Source organism: Ptiloglossa arizonensis, chromosome 6 (assembly GCF_051014685.1).
Source record: "Ptiloglossa arizonensis isolate GNS036 chromosome 6, iyPtiAriz1_principal, whole genome shotgun sequence".
Lineage (NCBI taxonomy): Eukaryota > Metazoa > Arthropoda > Insecta > Hymenoptera > Colletidae > Ptiloglossa > Ptiloglossa arizonensis.
The window spans coordinates 26,868,424-26,893,185 of NC_135053.1; the positions used below are offsets into that span (position 1 = coordinate 26,868,424).

A 24,762-nucleotide genomic window follows, 5' to 3' on the forward strand; every position below is an offset into this window, starting at 1 on the left:
TCGTTATACTCGTATTTATCAAATACGCGTTATCGCGATATCACGGTGTAGAACAATCTTTGCGACGAGATGTACGTAGTAGAAACTAGTCGAAACGAACTATAGAAGGGCAATTAAAAAATGTGCGTAAGCGGTGGGGTAGTGGTAGCAGGAGTGACGAACGGTGAATTCTTTCCTCGATGCGTCTGTTGGCTGGCTGGCTGGCTGGCTAACTGGATCCGCTGGATCGGCTGGATCCGCAGAATGGCTAGCTGTAGCGTTCGGTAGTGGGGTAGCGATAGCGACGAGCATCGGTCAGCGCGAACACCGTTGGGTGGGGTTCGCGAATAATCGAAAAGCGAGCAAGCGCGTCACGTGCACGAGAGGAGAGTACGAAGGAAGAAAAGAGAAGAGGAAAACGGCGCCCTCGGTAGGGGTAAGGGGCAAAGGGTGAGAAATAGATTGGCGGTAAGGTACGCGGGACAAGGAAGGAGGGCGAGGGTACGGGGAACGTTAGAGCTCAGTACGGGCGCGACACTTGGGTCGAATGGATCCGTTCGATGGTGAGTGAGAGAGGCGGCACGACGATTCCTCGGACGAGTCTAGTCTTTTTCAACTATTCGCGAGACAAACACCGAACAGAGCGGAAATCATGTCGCTCGCACGTTTGCCGACATCTTTGATCGCGTTTCTCGTCTCTTCTGCTTGGATATTGGTGGTGTTCGCGCGCTTGAATTGAGCGCGAGACAAAACTGTCATGACGTCGCCAGCAGGAAAACCTGCGACGATGCTCGAGAGAGCCCGCAGGAAGGTCTCGTTACCTTGGTTCCGTCACGGTTTTATAGCTCCGCCACATGCAGCCCTCTCTAGGCAGCATACCATCGACACCCCGGGCTCGTTCCAGGCCCGATTTTTGCATCGCCAACCCTCTCTCTCCCAGGTACTTGAGTACGCGCACAACTCGCTTTGCGTTTTCCCGCACGACCTCTCTTGTGTGTCTACTCTCTACCGAAACGTGTCCGTTCCTTGTCAAACGGTTATCAAAATGAGATATTATCGGTCACGTCGAATAGTACGCGTTCGATCGGTGAACGGTAAAAAAGAAAGAAAAAAAAAAAGAAAAAAAAAATCGAACGCACCTTTGATAAATATCGTGCAGCGCGCAGCACGACGCGACGCGACGCGACGCGACGCGATACGACGCGACGCGACGCGACGCAACGCGACGCAACGCGACGCTTGGAACAAGTTCGGTGTCGAACGTTTCCGTAAATTTGTCCGAATAGGCATTCTCCGCAAGGTGCACGTAACGCGTAAGAATACTGCACTGCCGGTGACGGATTGCTTTTCATTTTGTTAAACCAACAACATTACGTAATAACGTAAGAAGGTGCGGTTTGGATTCGTATCGCGACCGTATGTACAAGATATACGAGAAGTAAAATATAACGTGGAAGGAAACGATCGCAACCGTAATCGTAGCCACATCCGCAGTCGTGTGCCTTCGTCCGTCAATGCGTTACACCGTACACGTCTTCGTTTTTCCACGATTTAACGCGTGAAACCACCCGCCTTTGCAAACGAATATTCTCCCTACCGGAGATCAATCCTCGAGACATATTCTCCTTGTTCGTTTTTCCAATTATCTCCGTATCGTGGATGTTGATACATCTTCCCATTTACATATATGTACATACGTAGATACATTGTAGCTACATACGAGAAACGATTCGAGCGACCGAATTTTGATTTTTCGATAATAGAAACGAGACGCTTACGCACGCCGAATACTATATTCTACGGTTAACGGATAAACGCGATTCGATCGACTTGGAGTTTCCTCGACCCTTGACGTTTAAATGAAACGCTTATAGTATTCGTCAAGCCCCGTTATATACTCCGTGCGCGTACTTTATCTATTCGATCTTATCCTCGAAAACGCACCAAGAACATTTTCTCACATTTTTTATATTTCTTTTCTCTCGCAAATCATTGCTAATCGATGAGAATTGCGATATTTGTAGCCAACTCTAGAGGTTGGCTTGTCGCCGAGTTCGTTCGGTGCGTTCGAATCTATGGTTAGAATCAGATGTGAACGCGTATACGCCGGTAAATCATTTTCATCTCGCAAAGCGGAAGACGTATTGCGCAATCGAAACCTTCCGATATGCTTCTCGATCTGTACGTTGAACGAATATCGATGCTCGAATGTACACAGGTAGAGTTTCGTTGGAGCTCTACGATAACAAACGACTAATATTCGTTGCTCGATTCGGCATATTGGGAGCATTGAGAGGATTCGAAGAGAATCGGCAAAATTTGGCACGTGGAAAAAGTCTATTTTCGTCGGTGGAATGCGACGCGAGAGCGAGCAGTCGGCTCTTCTGACTGTTTTGACTTCTCTCGGCCGTTAATCGCGGCATATCTAGAAGCATCGTCGTGGTTTCTCGTGGTTCGTCGCAGTTGGTTCGCAGTTTCGAATAGCCAATTGGAATTTCTCGACTTTGCTCGCGTTTGATTTCTTTCTTTTCTTTTCTTTTCTTTTCTTTTCTTTTCTTTTCTTTTCTTTTCTTTCTTTTTTTTTCGCTCTCTAATTCATTAATGCGATCAATGCGTTCGTTGTTGCGTCTCTAACTTTCTCGATAAAATCTATTCAAACTTGAATCGCTGAAAATGTTCGACGCACACACTTCGAACGAAAGCTATCGGGAAATCAACTCGAACAAATTTCTACAACGAATCGTTTTATTCGACGAAGCGATACGAACAAATTTTTCAATGCAACAAAATGTCCACGTTGAAGCGCATTTTGTTCGCCCGTTTATTTCACGCTGTACGCTTTAAAAGAAGTGTGTGTGTGTGTGTATTCGTCCGCACGTGTGTGTAGATGTCATAGGTACTACGTGTCCCTTTACCAAACACGAGCTATTTCGATAAAATCGAAGCATCGGTAATCCATTAAACGCTCCATCGGTCCGCAAAGTCATAGATAATCGGCGCACGCTATTCTGTCAATCTGCTTTTCTGCGCTGCCTCTCTTTCTCCTCCTTCCCCCTCTCCTCTTCCTATTTTTCCCTCCCACTACTCACACCTTTTCTCCTCTTTTTCCTCCCACCTCTGTAACCACCCCCACGCTGTCGACCTCACCTCTAACACCAACCTCGTTATCCTGTTTCTCGTTGTCGTTCGCACTTGTCGTTCGATTATGAATCGTCCAAGTTTCAAACGATCGTTGCAATTCGAACATTTCGACGATCGATACAGAATCGATGACCCTTGTAGGGAAGATTGTTCCTTCGCGGAATCTCGAGTCTTGGTTACACGTGCACGTGGTGTGGGAAAATTGTAACGATTGTACGGTTGTAAACGAGTGAAGCAATTTTAACCGTTTCGTGGAATCGTTACAGACCGGCGTAGCCGAAGTGACTTGGGTTATCGCGGATCATTCGGCGGCACCTGGCTCGAAAGAATTGACAGTGACGAAAGGCCAGCAAGTCGAAGTATTGGAAAACGGAAGCAATATTACTGGTGTAAACACAGCCGAATGGACCCACGTGCGTCTGCTGGTTGCGCCGGGACAAATCGATCCACCGCCAGAGGGACTAGTGCCTACGAGTGCACTTAAACAACCTCCGCCAACTTCCAGTAAAACTTCACCATCCAGAAAAACTCCAAATCAGCAGCAGCAACAACATCAACATCATCATCATTACCAACATCATCAGCAGCAAACGAGCAATCAAGTTCAAAGTCAAATCTCCACCTCTAGCGGAACTCTGCCGCCCGTATCGTCCACAACTACGGGAACTGGATCGTTGTCGTCGTCGTCCTCGTCGACGTCGACGGCGGCAGCAGCGGCGGCAGCGGCAGCGGCGGCGGCGGCGGCAGCGACAACCGTGCAAAATGTTACACCCCTACTGCCGGACGAAGCAGGTGAGTAAGATTTTTCATCGTAAATAGTTTCGTTTGCTGTTTAAGGTTACAAATTTTTTACTTTACGAACCGAACGAACAAAGGAACGCTTGCGTACGACGAAAAATGACGGTGAGAAAAAGTGGAATAAGGTCAAAGTTAAAATTGGAACAAGATGCTGGGAATCGGGATACGAAGGGATACAAAGATAATGGAAATTATCAATTGGACGAAAAAGTAAAAGAGAGTAAGATAAAATAAAAGATCCGATAGGGTGTGCTTCGGTAGGACGGGTCGAGGAATGGATAAAGATAGGATAGAACGAAATAAAATAAGTTACGATACATAGGACAACGTATAACGAGATCCGATCTCTGACGAACTTGACTATACGTGCAAAAAATATCGAACGGGTCCGAATTTCTACGTTACTGTCAAAATGATCGGATTGGACGATGTGTACCGTACGGTACGCGGGCTCTGACGCAGCCGTATCGGATCAATACAACGATGTACATACCGGGATAACCGTGTCCTTGACCGGAGACATCGAATCTTTGCTCCGAATGGTTCGCCGGTAGAACAAAATCGACGAATGATTTGCATCGATGATCGGTAACGTCTCTTATAAGTGGTTCAATTTTATTTCTCGCGATTACCAAGTGCGTCTGTGTTTGAGTTTTCAATTAAAATGACTTGTACGGTGTAAACTTTTTTTCTTTCTTTTCCATTTTTTAATATTTCGAGTAACGCGATGGATCGAAAAGTGTGTTATCGATTTTCTCGCGTTACTTCTTTTAACGAATTTTTCTCGATAAGGTAAAAATTCTCGAAATTGTGACGCGATAGGATGTTCAACGAGTACAATTTCTTTACCGCGTGGTAAACCACGTAGAAATTCCATCGTAGAAATTGGTAGTGTTTACCTATTATTGGACATCGTTCGTTCAAAATGGTAATATCGGAAAACAGTATAAAGCATCTTGTGCCGTGTGGCTGTACAATGTTCTCGGGCATGAAATTAACAATTACGATAACCTTTTTCGGTTTTGTTATTCGGTAAGAGAAAGACGTTTTTATTTCGATTTGTAGTTTTTTTTTTTTTTTTTTTTCTCTTTTTTCATCGATTGCACGACGTTCACTTTTGCATGGGAAGATACGTCTTCCCTAGATTCCTATTATTCTCGATTTTGATTCGAGAATGTTTGCCATGTAATTATTTTTACGAAATTGTTGTAAACAATAATAATGGTAACCATAATAATAAAAAAAAAGAATAACTATACAGATCAATGGTCGAAAATTGATCGATTATTTGTTTCAGAAAACGTTGTTGCAAATGATGGAAGTGGTGCTGGAAGTACGAGCTCTCCTGGAAATAAGAAACGCGGGTTTAGTGGGTAAGTACGCAACAGAAAGTCTAAAAAACAAACCAGATAGATAAACATCAAAGTGAAGAGGAAAGGGAGAAGGAGAGAGAGAGAGAGAAAAGTTTATCGTCGTTTCATTTCCTTTTTTTTGTAGGAGAAAGTGGTTACCTCCGCCATTGCGCAAACTCAGTCATGGTAAAGTGGAGAAATCGGCGGCCGCAACACCTCCAGCGACGTCTACCGCAATCTCGGTTGTGCCGTTGAGTGATCGTTCCGGCTTGAAAAAGAACGTTTCGGAAAAACGATTTAAATTACCGAGCGGTGTTGAACAAACTCGACCGTTGAGACCTACTCCTGTTTCCATTTCTACTTTGGCATCCGCGGCCTCGTCGATGCACGTGTCTGCTTCGGTATCTGACGTGGATCTCGATATCGAACAAACGACCGAAGTCGAAGCGGAAGAAGAGGAAGAAGGAGAGATCGAGCAGAGCTCCGAGCTAGAAGAAGATACACCGGAAGCCGACGACACCGAGGGATTGACTTACTCGGAACAAAATGGAGCGGACGATGCTGAAGACGAATTGGAACTTCCACCACCGATGAAACCTATCACCGAACCGATACTCGTAGGAACTGCCAACGGATCCTCGGGATCCGCAATTCCCACGGAAGGCAGTGCAAAATCTAGAGTGAGTTGAATTTTCCTTACTCTTCTCCCTCCCTCCCTCCCTCCCACCCTCCCTCCCTCCCTCCCTCCCTCCCCCCTCCCTCCCTCCTTCCTTCCTTCCTTCCTTCCTTCCTTTTTCTTTCGTTCACTTACAAGCCAGCATATTTCCGATTTATTCGTGTCTCGCATTTTTATCATTTACAAAAAGAATTGATCGCTTCGATTTTTACATTCAAATATCTATAAATACAACCGATACGTCGATGGTACTTTTCGAGATTAGAAATGTTCGTGCATCGTTCTTCGTACATCTGTTATAGGCAACTATGTAAACTACGCAAGAGAGATCTTTACAAGTAAGTTCAATTGCTTTTTTCCTAGACATCCGAACGCTCCGCAAAGATTCTCGATGGCGCTACGACAGTTGATTTAGCTGAAATTGAGCAAATTGTAAAAGAGAGAATGGTAAGTTCGTTCAAAAATGTCGATTAGAAATCACAATGTGCAAAGCTTTGATCGATAATCTACATTGACCATGATAATAGGAGCAGCATACGGAAAATCAAGAGAGACAGAGCCTCATGCGAACGCCCTGCGGTAAAAGCTCAAGTATTGGCACAGGTGGTGAGGACGATTATAACGAAGGCTCTTTGTCAACGACGGAAATTACTGCTACCGCGACTGCGGCCATGGTGACCACAACTGCTACCGCAAGTGGAACGACGAACAGTCCCGCTCATAGAAATACGGAGGAATCCGATCCCGAAGGTACAATTCTTACGAAGCGTCAGTTCGTGATTCGGGAATTGGTAGACACGGAAAAAGATTATGTGAACGATCTCAGACAAATAGTCGAGGGATATATGTCATTGATGCGAGATTCCGAGTGTGAAATTCCTCTACCGGAAGACTTACGCGGTGGAAAAGATAAAATGGTGTTTGGCAACGTAGAAGCGATTTACGAATGGCACAGAGAGTGAGTTTTCCTTGCAAATACTTTCCTAGCACTTTATACGACCGTATAATCTTCTCCTAACTAATTCGATGCTTTACTCGTTTGCGCGCTGTTAGTTTCTTCCTGAAAGCTTTGGAACGTTGTCTGGAACGTCCGGAAGATCTTGGCCCGTTGTTCAAACGGTACGAAAGAAAGTTGCACATGTATGTTGTTTACTGTCAGAATAAACCAGTTTCCGAGTACATCGTTTCCAAATATATAGAGACCTACTTCGAGGTAAGTTTGACAAACTTTGGAAAATTCCACGTTCGATTGTCGTTTTTTATTCTAATGCCATGCTCTTTATTCAATACCAGGACCTGAGACAGAAGCTCGGACATCGGTTGCAGTTGTGCGATCTTCTAATAAAACCGGTGCAAAGGATCACAAAGTATCAACTCCTTCTTCGAGAGGCGTTGAGGCTTACCGAACAGACTCAAAAGATATCAGAAATCGAAGGCCTTAGAGCCGCAGTTCATGTGATGCGGGTTATCCCAAAGGCAGCCAACGATATGATGGATGTCGGAAGACTTCAAGGTTTTGACGTGAGTAAGCCAACCTCGATGTAAAATACATCTCGCCTGATCATTTAGTATTAAGCTCTGCCGATGCTTTTGTTCCTCTTCGGTCTTATTCATCTTTCTGTTTTCTGCAGGGAAAAATTACGGCGCAAGGAAAATTGTTACTGCATGGGCCACTTTTGATATCGGAATTATCGAATCCCCCGAATAGAGGGAAGGAATGGCAAGTTTTCCTCTTCGAGCAAAACATTATTTTCAGCGAGGTTGTCGGCAAAAAGGCTCAATTCACAAATCCCGCCTACATTTACAAAGCTCATATCCAGGTAAGAAACAATTTCGAGCTTCTGTTGCATCAAAACGCATAAACAACTTTTTCAACGACAAACGCGTAACTTGAAAAATTGCAGCAGATAATTTTCTTACATTCGTTGATCGAGTATAAGCACGCGAGAGAGTAGTAGAGAGAAAATACAATAGTACGAGAAAATGGTCTCTGACACGATACGAATTTTTCTTCTCTTCTCTTCTCTTCTCTTCTCCTTTCTTTTCTTTTTTCTCGGAATATTGCATATCAAAATTGGATAAAAAAAAATAGTCGAGTGACGGTAGATACTTATTTTATTTCCTGACAGGTGAATAAAATGAGTCTCGAGGAATGTTACGACGATCCAGAAAAGTTTGTTATTCGATCGACGGATCCACGAAATCCTGGCCTCGGATTCTCTTGTAATGCTTTAGAAGAAAGTGGGCCGCGGAAGCAGGAGTGGGTAGACACGATCACTGCCATCCTGCAGACCCAGCGCGACTTCCTCAAGGCGATACAGTCGCCGATCGCCTACCAAAAGGAACTTACCAAAGATCCACTGTAAGCGTCTCTCTATCTAATACACAGAATTGCATTGACTCTCTTTCAACGCTCGACCTGTGAAGATTCGTTCCGACATATTTTTGTATATTTTATATAAAAAGAGATACAGAAGCGCTGTATGTTAGAGAACCGTAGTCGTCTCCTGAGCCAAAACCCATTTCTCTCTGTTTCCCTTTCGTTTTATTCTTACCTTATCAAAGTTTATTCTCTAATCACACCTCGCACGTACAGTACTCTCACCGTGTTGCGACGTGCTTCTTCCTCTTGTTTGCCTTAACATCGCAGTCCGGGAATCTACCTCGCTATCGCTGCTGTGTGGCTTCATCATAAGAGCGTCTTGTACTATACTTCAGAGCTACCTACCTCTTTTCGAGTCGATTCTAACGTTCCTATAACCGCGCTTACTGCGGTTCACCGAAACCCTATGCGACGCGACGCGATACGACACATGACACCACACGACGCAACACGACACACGACACGACACGACACGACACGACGCGACGCGACACGACACGACACGACACGACACGACACGACACGACACGACACGACACGACACGACACGACACGATACAAAACGAGATCGTATTGCGTTGCAATTCGATGCGAACCAAATGGGGCTCTGTTATTTCTCGGTTGTACGTAGCACACCTGTGCAGATGGGGGTAGGTATAATAACGTGTATCCACTCGCACCAATTAATTCCTCTTTGCTAGTCCTTTATGTCCTGTTTGAAGGGAAAGAGAAAAAATAGAGGTGTGTGTTTGTTGCATGGTTCCGTACATGTGCGTTATGTATCTGTCGCCGCGTGCCTGCATGAATTTTATGTGTGCGCGTGTGTGTATGTGCAAGGGGTAGGGGTGAGCCAGACGAGTTCATAACGAAATTTGAACGACGAAGCTTAAAATTTCTTTGCATAAAATTGATAAAACCTCGTACATTGAACACGACGGTAAGAAGCAAGTTTATGCTGTTACATTTTTTTGGACAATTTTCCGTCTATCTCAATATTTATAGAAATTCCATTCAAAGAATGGAAGGAAGTACGCGTACCAACTCGCAGCGTCAAGTGCTCGCGCAAACGTTGTGAAATAAGCCAAATTGCACACGATACCGGGCGTACCTGACACGTTGACTCACTCCCCACCAAAAGATAAATTACCCATTAACGTTAACGACGTAACGCTGCAAGTGTATAATACTTTTAATAATGTTTATATAATGCGAGGTTGAACGAGCTGGGGAATAGTATGCTGTACATAGATGTGCATTCATGGACGGCGACATAAAGTAAAACTAATGACTCGCGAAACGTAAACATTTTGTTTAGAATAAATTGTACATTGATCAACATACTCTGATTGTGATGCGTCCTTTTCCACGCCTACTTAACACAACTCACTCTTCGTTCGACTAACAGCTTGTTTTCTCTTATCGTTTATGGAAAACACGGTACTGCATCGATTATTTTCCTTCAGATAAAGCATTCAAGTGCTTCGAATACACAATAGTTATCGAACCGGGTCGATAAATATCGGCACTACGTGATCTGTATGGTGTCACTGATTCAACGACACATTCCCAGTCATTGAGCGTCGATTACATCGGCGAGCAAAGAAATGCGAACAATATTTTACTATCTTAACATATTGATATCGCCGACACGAACGGATCGACTAGGAAAACATTCTTACATTTAAAATACAATGAAATTTTGAACTCGAGGTATCGAGATATCATTTGAGCTTTAATTTGAAATCAAATATTCGATGCGGGAAGTCGCCGCGTATTTCCGTAGATGCAGTACCGTGTTTGAATTTGTATTTATAATTTGCTGGCGTACAGTCGTGGCGCGAGCCCGGAATCTCCGTGTCGAGGGAGTGTACTTTCAACGGTTCCATCGACGGTACCGAGCGTGTCTAAAACGGGCGAGGACGGGAGGAATGAGATCTCTGCTGTCCCTACCGCTTCAAAAACATTAGCAGCGGCGATAATGACGACCGCAGCGACAGCAACTGCAACAACAACAACATCGCTTTTGCAACGATCTCGCACTGCAGGCCTGAATCAGGATTCTTCGCGAACGCCAAGCCCTACTAAGAGCAGACTAAATTTTCTCGAAGGATTTAGAAGCACACTTCGACCTCGATCGCCCGTTCGCAACAACTCCATTCCGGTGAGCAACAACACCGCAATTATTGTTATTTGATAAGTTATATATATATATATATATATATATATATATATATATATATATATATATATATATATATATATATATATATATATAAACCTATTTGCCTATTCGTAATTAGAACTCTTGCAATTGCAGCAAAAGGATTCTTCTTTCTCTTCCTCTTGATGCCTGTTGCTATTCGCTCTATATCGTATAACTGTTGGTTGATGCGGCGACAAGCTAAGCTCTCTTTTTACCTTTGTCACTGAACAAACGTAGCGCCAAGACTAACGCGACGTGGTTCCTTAGCTGCATTTTGTACCTTGGTGTCTCAACATTTAAAATTGTGCGCGCATCATACAGACTCTGAATACTTTATCGATTCGATACAATTTTTTATCTAGAGAGGAGCGCTATTACGGTCCTATAAATTTCGCATTTTACATTGTTACCCTCCTTTCTATCGCCAGCGTCGTCTTTCCCGTTGTTATCACCGCCATCGTCGTCGTCGTCGTTTTCGTTTTCGTGTTCGTCGTCGTCGTCGTCGTCTTCGTCATCGTCGTCTTCGTCGTCGTCGTCGTTGTCGTCGTCGTCGTCATCGTCGTCGTCGTTGTTGTTGTTCTCATTCTCGTTCTCGTTCTCGTTCTCGTTCTCGTTCTTGATGTCTTCGTTGCTACCATTGATGTCTTTATCGTTTCATTGTCGATAGTAATCAGTTATCGTTACTTTCGTATCGCCAACAATTACTCGGTTTCAAGGGCAGAGGTTCCGTTATCGGTGCTATTGCTGTCTCTGTCGCTATCGCTATAAACAAGTGTATCTTGCGGTTTTTTAAATCGCTAGCGCTGTCTCTTTTCTCTATATTAGACGTTGAATCGCTGTTGCCAGTGCATAGTTGCGCTGCTATTATAATTGCCGTTAGCGTATGGTGTATTTTCGGTATCGCATTAAAGAAGCTTCGGGTGTCGAAAGAAGACTTGAGAGGGGATTGTTATTTCGGTGATTTTTACGGGGATGGGTGGTCTAAAAAGTATCGAGAGCGAGCCAGTGCATGAAGGTTCGAAAAGGTTCGGTGTGAAAGATTCGCAAAGTTAATGGGGAGATTCCGCAGATCGTTCCAGGTAGCAGAGTAAGATTGACCGCGGATTGGGGCAAGTTACGCGCCGGAGAAGAGTTGGAGATCTCTCGACTGGACGGTCCAGGCTTGATCGTCTCTCCGGTGATCGGAAAGAAGGAGGAGTTCTGGATTCCGGCGAGTCTCGTTCCAAATTCGTCGATCAGCCGCGCATGGTCGTTTCGTCCGCGAAGAATCGATTCCGAGGGAGAGAACGTCCGTCTTCCGCAAGAGATGCGCGCGGAAGAGAACGGTCCTCCCGCGATCTTGACTATTCCGTGTTCGATCAGGGCGACGGCCGGTGGCGTGGCTCGACTCGTGCTGGAGGCGCGTCGCGTGGAACGGGCGATCGTCTCTTGGAGAAAGGAGGGGCAACGATGTAACGTCGAGGGAGGCGATCGATATCGACTTTGCCGAACAGCCGATTCCCTTTCTCTCGAGATCGCCCCTTGCCTGCCCTCTGATTCCGGAATTTACCATTGTCGCGTCGAGCATGAAACTGGTTCTTGTTCGGCAAAGATTCCTCTTCGCGTTGTAGGTACGTTTCTCGTAGCACGCTCTTCGCAGCGCACCAATTACATCGCAACGCGTACGAGTCCGATAGTATTTAAACGAAGCGAACCAATCTTGCAGGTATTAGTTCGAACGCTTGGAACGACACGATCGAAATCACCGCCTCCCGATCGAAAGAATCGACAAACGAACCATCGATAACCGACGATGAAACCGTACTCTCCAATTTCAAGAAGGCTACGACGACGACGATGACGATGACGACGACGACCACGACCACGACCACGACCACGACCACGACCACGACCACGACCACGACCACGACGTCGACGATGAGGACAACGGCAACGATGACGACGACAGTGACGACGTCGGTGACGGTGCACGATACGGAGATCGCAACTCGGGAGGCAGCGGAACAGTTGTACGTAGGAACGTACGTGGAAATGGAAGAGTTGGGAAACGGTAGATTCGCAAAAGTATTCCGCGCAAAGGACAGAGAAACCGGTCGAGAAGTGGCGCTCAAGCAAATATCTCGTCTGAAGCAGTCCCGATCGTTGACGCGCGCCGAGTACGATTTACTCGGAAGCACTCGTCACGACAATATCATTCGAGCGTTCGCTCTCTTCGAAGATGCACCACAATCGGACGTTGACACTATCGTTTTGGAACTGTAAGCACTGTTCCCCGTCGTTTCTTTTTTCGATCGTCGCGCGTAAATTTCGCTAACATCGAATTTCGTATGTTTTCTCCTACAGGGTCAACGGTTCGACGTTGTTCGCATATCTTGGCGAAAAGACCGAATATACGGAAGCGACCGTTTCAAAGTATACCGGTCAAATATTTTCCGCGCTACAGTGGCTGCACTCGCGGAAACGAGCTCATTTAGATCTAAAGCCGGAGAACGTTTTGATCGATCGAGAAATCGATGTCGTAAAATTGATAGATTTCGGCGAAGCTGTCAGAACGGCGCCGCTCGATCAAGTCGTTCCTCCTGTCGATTTAGAATTTGCGGCCCCTGAATCGGTCCTTGGTAGACCGACAGGATCCTACACAGACATGTGGGCCGCTGGAGTATTTTTATACGTACTTCTAAGGTACTCTTTCTTCGCGTCTTTTGTATACTTTGCGCGTCGTCGAAGCTGTTCCGCGATTAACGATTTTTCTCTCATTCAGCGGCCTTTCTCCCTTCTTGGACGATTCTATCGAGGAGACCACCACGAATATATTGAAATGTGATTTTTGTTTCCCCGAGGAATATTTTGAAACGATATCGAACGATGCGAAACATCTTCTCAGAAGACTGCTGTGTCTACGAGGAGAGGAGAGATTAACCGCTCGAGTTTCCCTATCGTCACCTTGGTTCCAGGTAACGCATGCATAATTTTCCCTTTGCCATTTTATTTGTCCATTGATTTCAAATGTTTTTCATTTTCTCGCTTTCGTTTCAGATGCCGATTGGTGCGACAATTCCTTCTTCTCGAATGGTGGCGTTTATCGAGCGGCGCGCGCATCGTTCGAAATCTCGTCAGGATCGGAATAGCAGTTTTTATTCGTGAAGCAGCATCCGTTCTCACAAGACACGCATTCATCCTTGAACAATTTTACAAGTTTTCGGGCCAACGAATCCGGCCGACTGTAAATAAAACGGCAGCCGCAAAGAGCTGCGTGCGCGAGTATTCGTACCCACCCCTGTCGCGCATATTATGTGCATATGTGTGTATGTTGAACCGAGCTTCTCAAATTGCCTGCTATATGAAATAAATAACGGACCGTCTACTCCGACTACTCCCTGACGATCTACCGCCGAGCTTCTATCCGTTCCGCGTAAAACGCACTTCTGTTGCGTCTTACGTACGTTAAAGCGTTCTTACCGTAAAAGTGGAATCGTATCGATAGTAATTATTATTTCGTAGCCTCGAATTTTTGTACTTTTTTTAACCAAATTACTTTTACCGAATTTAACGGAAAGATAAAATAAAAATATTGATATTGTCGAACTACACCTTTGTTTTTATTAGGCGGGTAAAAACAATTTATTGCTTATTTCATATAATAGGAAATTTTGAAGGATCGGCGTAATGGCGGACGCGAACGCAAACGTGCCCGATACACTCGACCAATAGAAGATACCTCTTAGTCGAACAAGTTGTCTACCAGTATTTAATTTTCATTTACCGCTATAGAAGTAAATCCAAACGGTACGACACAACGACGAGTCAAGATAAATTACCTCTACGACGCAATGTAAGAGTCATATGTTAATTCCATCACGGCGACACTCTTAGTCGTTTACAATGATCGAGAACGTGTCGTTCGTATTCTTCCGATGTAGAGAAAGACTTGTTGTCGCAAAGAAGACACGTCGTATCCTTTCTCTTGACCGAGTGACAACGCATTCGATGAACACTCAGTTCTACCGTGTCGTCCACTTTTTCGTTACAGTCCGGGCAGCTCGCGAATTCCTTTCGTCCATGCTGTTCCGTATTAATCTCAAGCGTACGGTTCGAACTTGTCGTAGTATTTTCCTCTTTCGGTGTCGATTCCAGACTTACGACAGCGTTCGAAGATGCTGCAACTGCGGCGGAGCAGCACTCTTGCGTGTCCTTTTCAAGTTGCACGAGCTTGGAAGATGAAGTCGATGCGTTGTCGGTTACTTTCGAACCACCTAGATCCGATTGCAACGACGCGACCGTACTCTCGCAATGACATTTCATATGTTCTATGAGAATTTGCTTCGAAGCAAACGCTACTCCACACGACTCGCACGAATAATACGACGTATCGTGTGGCTGACACTGGTTCACGTGCTCTCGCAGTATTCTCTTCTCGAGAAATTCTTCTTGGCAATGTTCACAGCGATATCTTCGCTGTCCGTGACGCAGTGCACGATGCTTTGAAAGTAGAAATTCACTCTCGTAACTGACCGAACAATCTGTGCACGAATACCCGGACAATTCAGGATGATCGGTTACCAAATGTATTTGTAATTGACGCCTAAACCTGAATGTCTTCTTACAAAATTTGCAACGTATACACCGAGTTTCGTACTCCTTTGCAGTCTTCCTATCGTTCCGAACCTCTCCCTCCCCCTTAGCTACACTCTTCGTTTCGGTATTCGGATTTACCTCCGTCGTTGAGTCACCAGCCACCATCTCCTCCTTTCCCATTCTCTCCGGCTTCGCTGTTGTTTCCGTCTTTGTCGCTTCTTTCTCCATCTTTGTTTCCGAATTATCCTCGATTTTAACCAATTTCTCGGTTTGATTGAAACCTCGATACTGTTGACAGTTCATCAATTTCAAAACATCCGACCAATCGAGTTCCTCGTCGCTACGACACGTGTCTGTGAGTAACGAGAACACTGTACCGCCTTGCCTTTCTTCGTCGAGTATCGGTGTTTCGTTTCGGCGGCCGTTCTTTTGCATCACTGGTTCCTTGACGCTGGAATCGTAAATCAAACTTACAATCGCATTATCCTCCTTACTACGACTTGGAATTGACATTGTAACTTGACCAGGTCTATGCCTCGATCGTGCTCTCCCGGCGTATCCTCGAGTACGAGGTCTCCCTCGACCACGCCGAAACAGACCACCGCGTGTTACTCGCGGAGCATGCTCTTGCTGCTCCGCGTCGTTCTCGTTTTCGTTCTCCTTCTCCTTTCCCTTCTGCGTTTGTTCCTTCCTCATGTGCTCGCCAAGCGAGTGTAGAGTTTTTCTAGGCATGCTGTTTAATCGTGTATTTGGAAATACATGACGCAACGTATTGTCCGCTACGTAAATCTGTTGAAAAAACTTGAAAGACTGCTCCAGCTTGTCGACACATTCGTCGCACATCTTTGTCGGTAAAGCATCCTCGTCATCAATTTCTATCAAAAGTTTCAGTTTTGATAGAAGGCTCATCTCCGTGCCCTTTCCCTTGGTTGTCATACTTACAAGGTTCTGCTTCTTGGTGGCGCACGTTCTACACCACTGATCCACTTCGAATTCAGAAGGGCAATTTTTCTCTGAAAGCCGATTCGTCGGTACTTCCAAAGTGGTATTCTCTTGACCGTTTAATTGATTTTTCTGAAACTTAACAATTAAGACGCTACGATATAGCCAATTGAACATTTGGTATTAATAGAGTGGGTGTTTTCTAGCACGAAAATCGATTTTTGATTTTCGATTCTGGTCATACTGTCATCTTAACCGATGTAAATTTTCAAACTGTACGCGCACCCATGCGAGAAAACCAGAAAATACTTACCCGCCGTTCTTTGGCAGTCTTCAATGTTCTCGAAACGTTGCTCCAATGTGGCGAAGGGACTGCATTCTCTTTCAAAGTACCTTTACTGAGGTAGCAATCTTCTGTGAAGTGATTGTTACACACAAAAAATTTCATAGACCTCAAAGCGTTCAAGTCTTTTCCAATTAGATCCACGTGACCACTGTTAATCAACCACCTCACACAGAGACTGGTATCGCAAACGGGAAGTTCGTGAAGTATATGCTCCTTTTCCCGGGCATCGAGACAATCGATGTATTTACATTTGGTTACTTCCTCCATTGTTCCAAATCGCAAAGAACTTGTAAAACGTAGACGAAGAAGATCCAAGTATTCTTTAATTCTAATAAATCCTTTTTCCCTGGAAAAGATGACGAAAGTGTGTGCGTTTCAGACAGGTTAGGTACAGCCGAGGCGCGAAAAACAAACTAACGATGATTGTGCCTGCCATCTCTCGATGTCTGTCAACAGTATCAAAAGTAGGTACATACGTATGTAGATACTTATTTTATCACGCTCAACGCAAAAAAATTCCATGCTACTGTAAACGCAATGATAGACGCTGGGCACGTTTCGTCTTTCAATTGGTGATGTGTATTATACTAATCGAAAATTGAAACGCTCGTTCGCGCACGTACAAACTCTTCGGGAAAAAATAGGTCGAATTCGATGGTAAAATTTTTGTATTCGAATCGCGAGCGTTTTTCGGCATAGTTTACAAAGAGAAATATTAAAATAGAATAAACGGAATACAAGTGTTGGCATCATCTTCGTGATTACGAAGAACTAGTGAAATCAATGCAGTAAACGAGATTCTAAATTTCTTTGGGCTCAAAATTGGTTGGTTAGACCGAACACGCAATCCTCGAGTGTAAAGTCACTGGATACGCACGCAACATCTAGTGACCTGACTCGATAGGTGAGTGCAGCGCTACCGTCGCAATCGACTCGTGGTGAATTCACGGAACTTTTGGAGTCCACCTGTGCATTAAACGTCGAACAGCATATATGCGTATATATGCGATCGTGCATGTGTGGAACGCTTCGAACGATGGTAGGTACATATTACCCAATGTTGTTTACCGAAAATGTGTGTTTCGAATGTTCCCTTTTTACAGGTAGAGGTAAAACACTACCGATAACTGGGCTCATCGAGGGTTTCGTGCAAATATAACTATCTGTACGTGAAGTTCGAAAAAAACGGGTCGGGAGTACGATAATCTTATTTTCAGATTTCCTATACGCGATTGGTCGCAATCGGACAGATTCAAATTAATTTAATCCGTTGTTGGCGTCAGTGACGAAATGTCCGGAGGAATCGAAGAAATGATCGAAGAGGAGAACTCGGTTACGATGTTAGATGTGCTACGGGAAGAAAAGCAATTAGAAGAAGACGCTTACGCAGTTCTAGGCGCATCCGATGACAAGAATTGCACTTACAGCAAGGTCTCGCAATGGACACTAACCTTTTCGAAATTAGAGGTATGATTCAAGTATAAACGTTGTAACCGAATCGTTGGTCCGACTTTTTCAGGGATATACACGGCAAGCCCTTTACGCGTGCAAAACTTGTTGTTCGCAAACGATAAGAGCTGCTGTTTGTCTGGCTTGTAGTTTTCATTGTCACGAGGGTCACGAGCTTGTCGAACTCTATACCAAAAGACATTTCAGGTGTGACTGCGGCAATTCTAAATTTGGAGGGAAAAAGTGCAATTTGGATACGGTACGTTTCATATTATTTCCCTCTTGTAACTTTACTTTTCCTTCATATTTCTGGTATTATTTATAGTCTAAGGATTCTTTAAACTCGGAAAATCAGTATAATCACAACTTTGACGGACTCTATTGCACTTGCGAGAGACCGTATCCAGATCCAGAGGACAACATAAACGACGAAATGTTGCAGTGCATAGTTTGCGAGGACTGGTATCATTCTATGGTAAAGCATTCGTGTAGATTTACTTTATTTCTCGATCCTGTTCCGAACGATTTTTACAGCATCTCGAATGCGAACAAGGCATGCCAGCCGACGGAGCGTACGACGAGATGATTTGTGCCGGATGTATGAGAAAAAATGAGTTCCTTTGGAATTACGCAAGCAAATACGCGGGTAAACACGGCTACCATTGATATTTGCGGCACACTGTTGTTTCGAACACTAGCTTTCTAAATTACACGTTCGTTTTCATTTCAGCGTTCGCAAAGACAGAAGTTTCGTCCGGAGGAAAAGAAGTTGAATCCATTAACGTTGAGAACCAGCCTAAAGAATGCACGATGTCGCAAAACAATTCTATAAACAAGATATTTTCAAAGGGTAGTTGCTTCTGGTCGGAAGGCTGGAGAGCTGCTCTTTGTACGTGCAGAACCTGCAAGATGGTAGGCTTCTTTTTTCTTATTCCGTTCGAAAGATAGAATAAAATTATCCTTTCCTTCGTTCTCGTAGCTTTATCAGGAGAAAAATGTTATGTTTCTCCTCGATCCAACGGATAGTGTACACGCTTACGAAGAAGCGGGTAAAATCAACAGTCAAGAATCGCGGTACGAGAAAGGTATGAAGGCTCTCGCCTCTTTGGGTCCCATTGAACAACTGACTGCCATCGAAGGTAAGGTGATCGAGACGCGCTCTCTACAATAGCCTCTTGATACGATAGATTCTTTATTTTTGGATTTCTTTCTTTTTTTTACATATTTGGCAGAATACAATAACATGAAGGAGCGATTAAAACAATACTTGCAGAAATTCGCTGAAAACAGGAAGGTTGTGCGAGAGGAAGATATAAAGGAATTCTTTTCAGAAATGGAATCGAAAAAACGACCAAAAGTTGTGATACCCACATACTGTCGCTGAAATACATTGTTTAAGAATTGTCTGTTTTCAATCGAGACGAAGCCTACGTATTTCCAGTATCGCGAATGACAAAACTCGTTTGTATTTTTCATCCAGCTGCTGACAATTTTTCTCGCGATGTCGTATTATTATTATTATTATTATTATTATTATTATTATTATTATTATTACTATTATTATTGCTACTACTACTACTGTTACTATTACTATTCTTCTTTTTCTTCTTCTTCTTCTTCTTCTTCTTCTTCTCATTATTATTATTATTATTATTGACTTGTATCTAATATACCGAAGCGTAATTTGCGTAGCTTCCAATAAATCATAAGGTATTTGTGATAAAACAAAAGCAGAAAGAATGAAAACATAAAAATATCTAATTATTTTTGTAACACCTCGAACTATGCGATCTGTTTTCATTTCCACCGGATCCGATAGGACGTTTCTAGCGCGTCCAAGTGGAAATGTATATTGTTCGGTGTTACAGAATGCGAGTAGCAAAGAAAGAATACCGAGATACAATTGAAGTGCATGTATTGATAAAATTCGATTACTCGAGAAAAAAGGGAAAATTGTGATAAAGCGAAATAAATGGAACGAAGGAAGATTATTTTATTCGAGTTCACATGGCAGAAACGGTCATCTCGTGGTCATGCAGCTGCAACGGTATTACCAGTATCGGTTCTGTAGAATTTGGTTTGTCCGTATAAATGGACCAGGTTTTTCCAATGCAGTCAAAGATGCCTAATAGACACGATCGCTTAGTCGCGAGCTTCAGAATGAAAGTGAGTAAGACGAAAAACGTACCGGTAGCAATAGTTTTAACACGGTCGTCCATATTAATTTCTTGATAAACTCTGTACTTGTCGTTGGTCTGATCGCTCAGAATATTTAAAATATCTTGGCGAGATTTTGGGGGAGGATGATTACAAATTGTTTCCATTCTCTGAACGCTGCTGTCTATTATAAGACCGTCGATTTCTGGTACTTTTAGCCGGAGATATCTGAAAATTTGATTGGGATTCGCACGCATCCAACAAATATGCAGCGTTTACTAAAACGTAACGTTGACGGGAGGCGATATTCGTTCGTTTGTTCGTTCGTTCGTTCGTTCGCTCACTTGTTGCAGTGGAAGGTATTTTCTCCAGGACTGATGGTCAACATGCTCAACTGGGACTGCGCGGCATCGATCTCGCAGGGACCGATCTCGGCGTTATGAAACATTCTGTCTCCTTCTTGCATCAAAAAGGTCATGTTTACCGAAAATCCTTCGGCTGCACCGAAACCATCGTTTCTCAAAATCTGTTGAGCTTGCACGTAATTGTCAGCGGCCAATAGAGCTCTGGTTATAAAGTACCTAGCTGCTCAACAAAGAAATCTACTCACGTAACTAGCTTAAACTTATCACCACGAGACAGGATGAGATCGAATCCGTTGTATAACGCTCGCAGATACGGCGAGCAACGCGACGGTAGATACGTAAGACAGAGCGTAAGTACTTACGCGTTTTGCCAGACCTAAGACTCGCAGCGCTGAGAGTATTGACGGTATAAACGAGGCCGTGATAATTGTAACCCATCGTGTATCCCGGCAAGAAGCCGGCATAGCTCAAAGACGTAAATTTTTCCTCTTTGGAGCCTGGCTCGAGCACGTGCGCGGAAACCAGGTACCAATGATTTAAGGTTTCGCTCAGGGCGTCCTCGTTGTGTCCTAAAAGTTCCTGTATCAAATCCGGACATCGATTCGATTGAAAAAAAGCGCCTGTTAGCGAGTCCGGATCCGTAAATACATATTGTTTGCGGTCAGCTGTCGCGGAATTTGGATATTTATTAGGGAAACGCGCAACGCGAATAATTCGTTCGTAACGTTTACTGCGCCTACCTGTCCTGGCTGATTGCATATGACGGTTGAACAACCGACCGGTAAGTTGTTTCGCTGATCTTCTTTGTTCGCTACGTTTAGCACGATGTCATCCAAGTGCATTAGAAATAGCTGGGAAAAAGAGGAGAATTCGTGATTTCGCGTTATATATTTTATCGTCTCGTCTACCAAAAGTACAAGTAGATACGGAAACACGCCAAATAGTAATTTGCGACGTATGTACTATATATGTACGTTAACAAAGGTAGAAATCTTTCGAGTGAATTTCTACGGTAATTACGTAGGGAATTCAACCGATAGGAATCGTTTATTCGTACGGTCCGTTGACCAACAACAACGAAGGCGATCGTCGTAGACAAATACGAATCTAAGAATGAATTTGAAAACCCGGGAACGAGCGATCGATCGCTTACGTACCTTGTGAAAAGGCACATTGGCTCCGTCCGACGTTCCTTGGATTTCCCGAAGATATCCGGGAAATTGCTGTTCCACGCAACTGAGAGTTTCCTCGTAAATCTTTTTACCAGCCGCGGTCTCGTAAAGCGGAAGGTACGTTTCATTGAGCGGTCTATACGTGTTTACGTATGTTTGAATCAAACCGGAGAATACCCGTCCCTAAAGCAAAAAACATCGGTTTCGTCGTCTTACCAATAAAACCTTTCGTTCACCGTAGAATTTTCCATCATAAAATACTATAAGTTCCGGATCTTTTCGCTTGTTTTCCCTTCCTATCATCGATCCAAAGGTGATGCTCGAAATCTCGAGATCTCTCTTATTTAGTCGCTCGAAGCGACAAAGTACATAACGATAAAAACTTACTACATATCATTTTACCGAACAACACACCACGTCTGGAGTCATACATTATGTAACTCTTATTGCGCAACGTGTTCAATCTCTCGGAAACAAGGTGCGAGAACGATTCCCAACTACCTCGATCTGTCGTTTCGATGCGGGTCTATGCTACCCTCTGCTTTCCGTTCTTTTAACTTATTTCGATTCTCCGTATTCTTGACAATTATTCGTATCGAAGACGCATCATGGTTACAACTCGTCACGACGTAATTTTCGCATACATACGTACATGCGTACGTATATATACATATCTACGTAGACACGTACATAAATACGTACGTACGTACACGTATACGTTTGGCTTGGCTTCAAAGTTGAAACTGCCGAGATTCGATTCGGAACGATGTCGGAAACGATCGCAGGATCGATTGAAAATCCAGAGTGACTTCGAAGAATCGAATAGAAATCGATAAAAAAAAAACCTACTCGGAATCGTACGGTTTTACCCAGCAGCAATTTTCCTTCCATCTCCACTGCCTTTCGCATCGTTGATCGCAGTCATCGGAAATTATCTCGTTACCCGATTTTTATGTAACTATTACAGTAAGTACGTTTTCTATCGAGTGTTTCTATTTTTCTCTCGTTTTCTTATTACGTTCGCGTAGTTGGGTCTTGAAATCTCGCATCTTGAAATTGTAAACTATTTTCCAACGACGATACGTGTACAGATTTAAATAAGCGATCCACGAGTATTCGTGCGAGTACATTGAAACGAATCTGAGAAAGGAAATTGAATTCTTACGATATCGAAGCCAATGTCGTAATGAGTTCCTCTGGTATGAATGACCGGAATTGCATGTCTCCTCCCCATATTCTTCGGTTCGGGCATGCTTTCGGAAGGCGTATATAGTCGTCCTTCGAGCCAACAGTTGCCTGTTTCGAACGAGTAGAATTATCGGTTACGACTATCACAATTTCGGTACTATTATATTTCGGTACTACGCAGTTTCGCGAATGCGTTATCTTTACCACTTCCCCGTTTCTCTCTAATATCGTTTCCTGACACGTTTCGATACGCTTCAATGTTTACACATTTTTCTCCCTTATCTTTAAAAATCGCGTTCTCCGGATTCTTCGCACGATATACCCGCCACACGCGCGACGCGACGCGACGCGACGCGCCGCGCCGGCACCAGTACCGTCAAACTCCTTCACAATCTCTCTATGCACGCGTGTACGTCGTGTACGTTAGAAAACGCATAAATGGTCCACGTTCGATTATCGGATGTATAACGCGTAGCTGCATGTAGTACAAGTTGGGCAAAACTCCACTTTGTTTCGTTTCGCAGATCGAACGACACGGTACATCGTATCGACAAAAAGTCCGTTTTACTTGCGCTCGTCATCCCCGATACGTTACATTTTCGCTCTTTCAAAGAGGGAATTATTAGATGGATTGTAAACAGTGGCGAACGCGTTTCCAAAACCGAGAATCGAAAATTAAAGAAAAGGTCACGAAGCGTACGATTCGCATCCGGCGAACATACCTGCGTTTATTTCCACCTTTGGATTTCTTGTATCGTTGGATAGCTCGCACGCTCCGCAATACGAACTAACGAAATACGAACATTCGTAAAAATGTAAAAAAATTAGAAAGAAACAGTCTTGGACGTCGTTGTGACCGCGATGAACGTCGTGCGACTGACTGTTTACGATCGGCGTCTCGCTACTACGAAGACCGTAAGTCTGTCTAATCTACCTTTTATCGACTTCCATCGATTAGTCGAGTTGTGCGACATGGATAGTCGAGTCACCTCCAGGGGAAAAAGAACTCACGGACCTTCCGTTTATGAATGTATTTTACTTTGCCATTACCACCGGTATCGTTACCACCACGCGATCTTGTCACGCAGACCTTTCTTATCGTTGTTCCAAAATTTTTTCCAAGTCGTAGGCAAGTTCCTAAACACGCGATGAACGAATAGATCGAAACGGGTCACGACCACTCTGTGCCTGCATATGGAGCGGTTAGGTATTTCGCAAGTATTCGTTAATTTTTGCCAAAAAGTACCGGAAATCGTCCTCTACCGGAGAAACGCAACTTCTTCTTCGAGCGGGTTTAATTTCTTCAATTTTCCAACGCTTCGTCGTAACTCGGGATATCGTGTACGCCACTCGAACAATGCCGATTATTCGATCGGGAGAACGATTCGACGTTTCAAAATAACCGACCGAATTGAATATTTTCGTTGTACCATTTCTTTGTCTCTCTCGCGCTTAACGACGCGCACGGTGTTGACCGATATCGCTCGAGCTCGTTGCGACGATATACATACATACTATATGTAGGTACGAACGAAAGAGTTCAAAGATAGGTTTTCAAGAGGGATAAGAGGCGCGGGAAGATATAGAAGAATTTCAATCGCGTAATGCCGATCGCGCTACGTTCATCGATCGAAGTGATTATTACAGGTGAAAACGGTACAACGGCCGCGTGTTCGTTTTCGATAACTTACCATCTTTACGGACACGTACAATTTTACGCTCCAAATGATCGATATTGAAATCGCGTCACACGTATTCCGTATATTTATACGTGTATCGACTCTTTTGCGAACTGCGAACGATATCAATAACGATCCTCTCTTGCCCATCGGACTCTAGATCCAGGCACATAATTACGTTCGCGCAATCTTACTTCCGTTTTCGTTCCCTTAAAGGAAACGTAGTCGTGATTACCAAGGTCGTCGGTCCATCGATGCGCTTCTTACATTTTTCTCAAGCTCTTTTCTCTACCCCCTCTTACCTTTTTTTTACAACATCTTCCGTTTCTACCTTGAAAAGGAACCGAATCGAGAAAG

General features: G+C 44.0%; 5 protein-coding genes and 1 long non-coding RNA gene across 16 annotated transcripts in view; 3 read left to right on the forward strand and 3 right to left on the reverse strand.

The window, feature by feature from the left end:
* Positions 1-1,157, reverse strand: part of Hig (locomotion-related protein hikaru genki) — a 17,754-nt gene extending 16,597 nt beyond the window's left edge. The window contains exon 1 of one of the 2 annotated variants that reach the window (XM_076314162.1): positions 801-1,157. In XM_076314162.1, the coding sequence (XP_076170277.1) occupies positions 801-898 (98 nt within the window). In that variant the 5' untranslated portion in view covers positions 899-1,157. The remainder of the gene's footprint in view (positions 1-800) is intronic. The other variant, XM_076314157.1, reaches the window with a different exon arrangement.
* The window catches only part of Trio (trio Rho guanine nucleotide exchange factor), a 23,181-nt gene extending 9,268 nt beyond the window's left edge, over positions 1-13,913 (forward strand). For 4 of the 8 annotated variants that reach the window (XM_076314146.1, XM_076314147.1, XM_076314148.1 and 1 more), the window contains 15 exons: positions 3,387-3,912; positions 5,216-5,291; positions 5,416-5,950; positions 6,310-6,393; positions 6,474-6,904; positions 7,000-7,159; positions 7,240-7,467; positions 7,578-7,766; positions 8,076-8,308; positions 10,160-10,490; positions 11,602-12,142; positions 12,238-12,790; positions 12,876-13,214; positions 13,294-13,486; positions 13,569-13,913. In XM_076314146.1, coding sequence (XP_076170261.1) covers positions 3,387-3,912; positions 5,216-5,291; positions 5,416-5,950; positions 6,310-6,393; positions 6,474-6,904; positions 7,000-7,159; positions 7,240-7,467; positions 7,578-7,766; positions 8,076-8,308; positions 10,160-10,490; positions 11,602-12,142; positions 12,238-12,790; positions 12,876-13,214; positions 13,294-13,486; positions 13,569-13,676 — 4,527 coding nt within the window. In that variant the 3' untranslated portion in view covers positions 13,677-13,913. Of the gene's footprint in view, positions 1-3,386; positions 3,913-5,215; positions 5,292-5,415; positions 5,951-6,309; positions 6,394-6,473; positions 6,905-6,999; positions 7,160-7,239; positions 7,468-7,577; positions 7,767-8,075; positions 8,309-10,159; positions 10,491-10,646; positions 12,143-12,237; positions 12,791-12,875; positions 13,215-13,293; positions 13,487-13,568 lie in introns of those variants that run through there. The other 4 variants (XM_076314151.1, XM_076314150.1, XM_076314152.1 and 1 more) reach the window with 4 other exon arrangements.
* A 357-nt stretch (positions 13,914-14,270) lies between these two features.
* On the forward strand, positions 14,271-17,688 carry LOC143148167 (uncharacterized). The gene is made up of 3 exons (XR_012992426.1): positions 14,271-16,859; positions 17,300-17,434; positions 17,499-17,688. It is a non-coding gene; the product is annotated as an uncharacterized LOC143148167 (long non-coding RNA).
* On the reverse strand, positions 14,379-17,316 carry LOC143148161 (uncharacterized). The gene is made up of 3 exons (XM_076314155.1): positions 16,814-17,316; positions 16,363-16,741; positions 14,379-16,187 (listed from the first exon to the last, which is right to left on the reverse strand). The coding sequence occupies exons 1-3, from the start codon at positions 16,915-16,917 to the stop codon at positions 14,388-14,390; spliced, it is 2,283 nt and encodes a 760-aa protein (XP_076170270.1). The 5' UTR covers positions 16,918-17,316; the 3' UTR covers positions 14,379-14,387.
* Positions 17,496-19,832, forward strand: LOC143148165 (putative E3 ubiquitin-protein ligase UBR7). Of its 3 annotated transcripts, none has more exons than XM_076314166.1 (8): positions 17,496-17,560; positions 17,613-17,826; positions 17,915-18,103; positions 18,170-18,319; positions 18,379-18,490; positions 18,575-18,756; positions 18,824-18,983; positions 19,077-19,832. In XM_076314166.1, exons 2-8 carry the CDS (start codon positions 17,686-17,688, stop codon positions 19,226-19,228), a joined length of 1,086 nt encoding a protein of 361 aa, XP_076170281.1. In that variant the 5' UTR covers positions 17,496-17,560; positions 17,613-17,685; the 3' UTR covers positions 19,229-19,832. The 3 variants fall into 3 exon arrangements, with proteins under 3 accessions (XP_076170281.1, XP_076170284.1, XP_076170283.1); XM_076314169.1 differs by having other exon boundaries at positions 17,534-17,560; positions 17,679-17,826; XM_076314168.1 differs by lacking the exon at positions 17,496-17,560 and adding an exon at positions 17,573-17,591 and having other exon boundaries at positions 17,679-17,826.
* On the reverse strand, positions 19,018-23,616 carry Tan (C45 family peptidase tan). The gene is made up of 8 exons (XM_076314170.1): positions 23,449-23,616; positions 22,704-22,834; positions 21,524-21,721; positions 21,107-21,217; positions 20,729-20,945; positions 20,346-20,586; positions 20,033-20,229; positions 19,018-19,969 (listed from the first exon to the last, which is right to left on the reverse strand). Exons 2-8 carry the CDS (start codon positions 22,788-22,790, stop codon positions 19,848-19,850), a joined length of 1,173 nt encoding a protein of 390 aa, XP_076170285.1. The 5' UTR covers positions 22,791-22,834; positions 23,449-23,616; the 3' UTR covers positions 19,018-19,847.
* Positions 23,617-24,762: the final 1,146 nt, after the last annotated feature.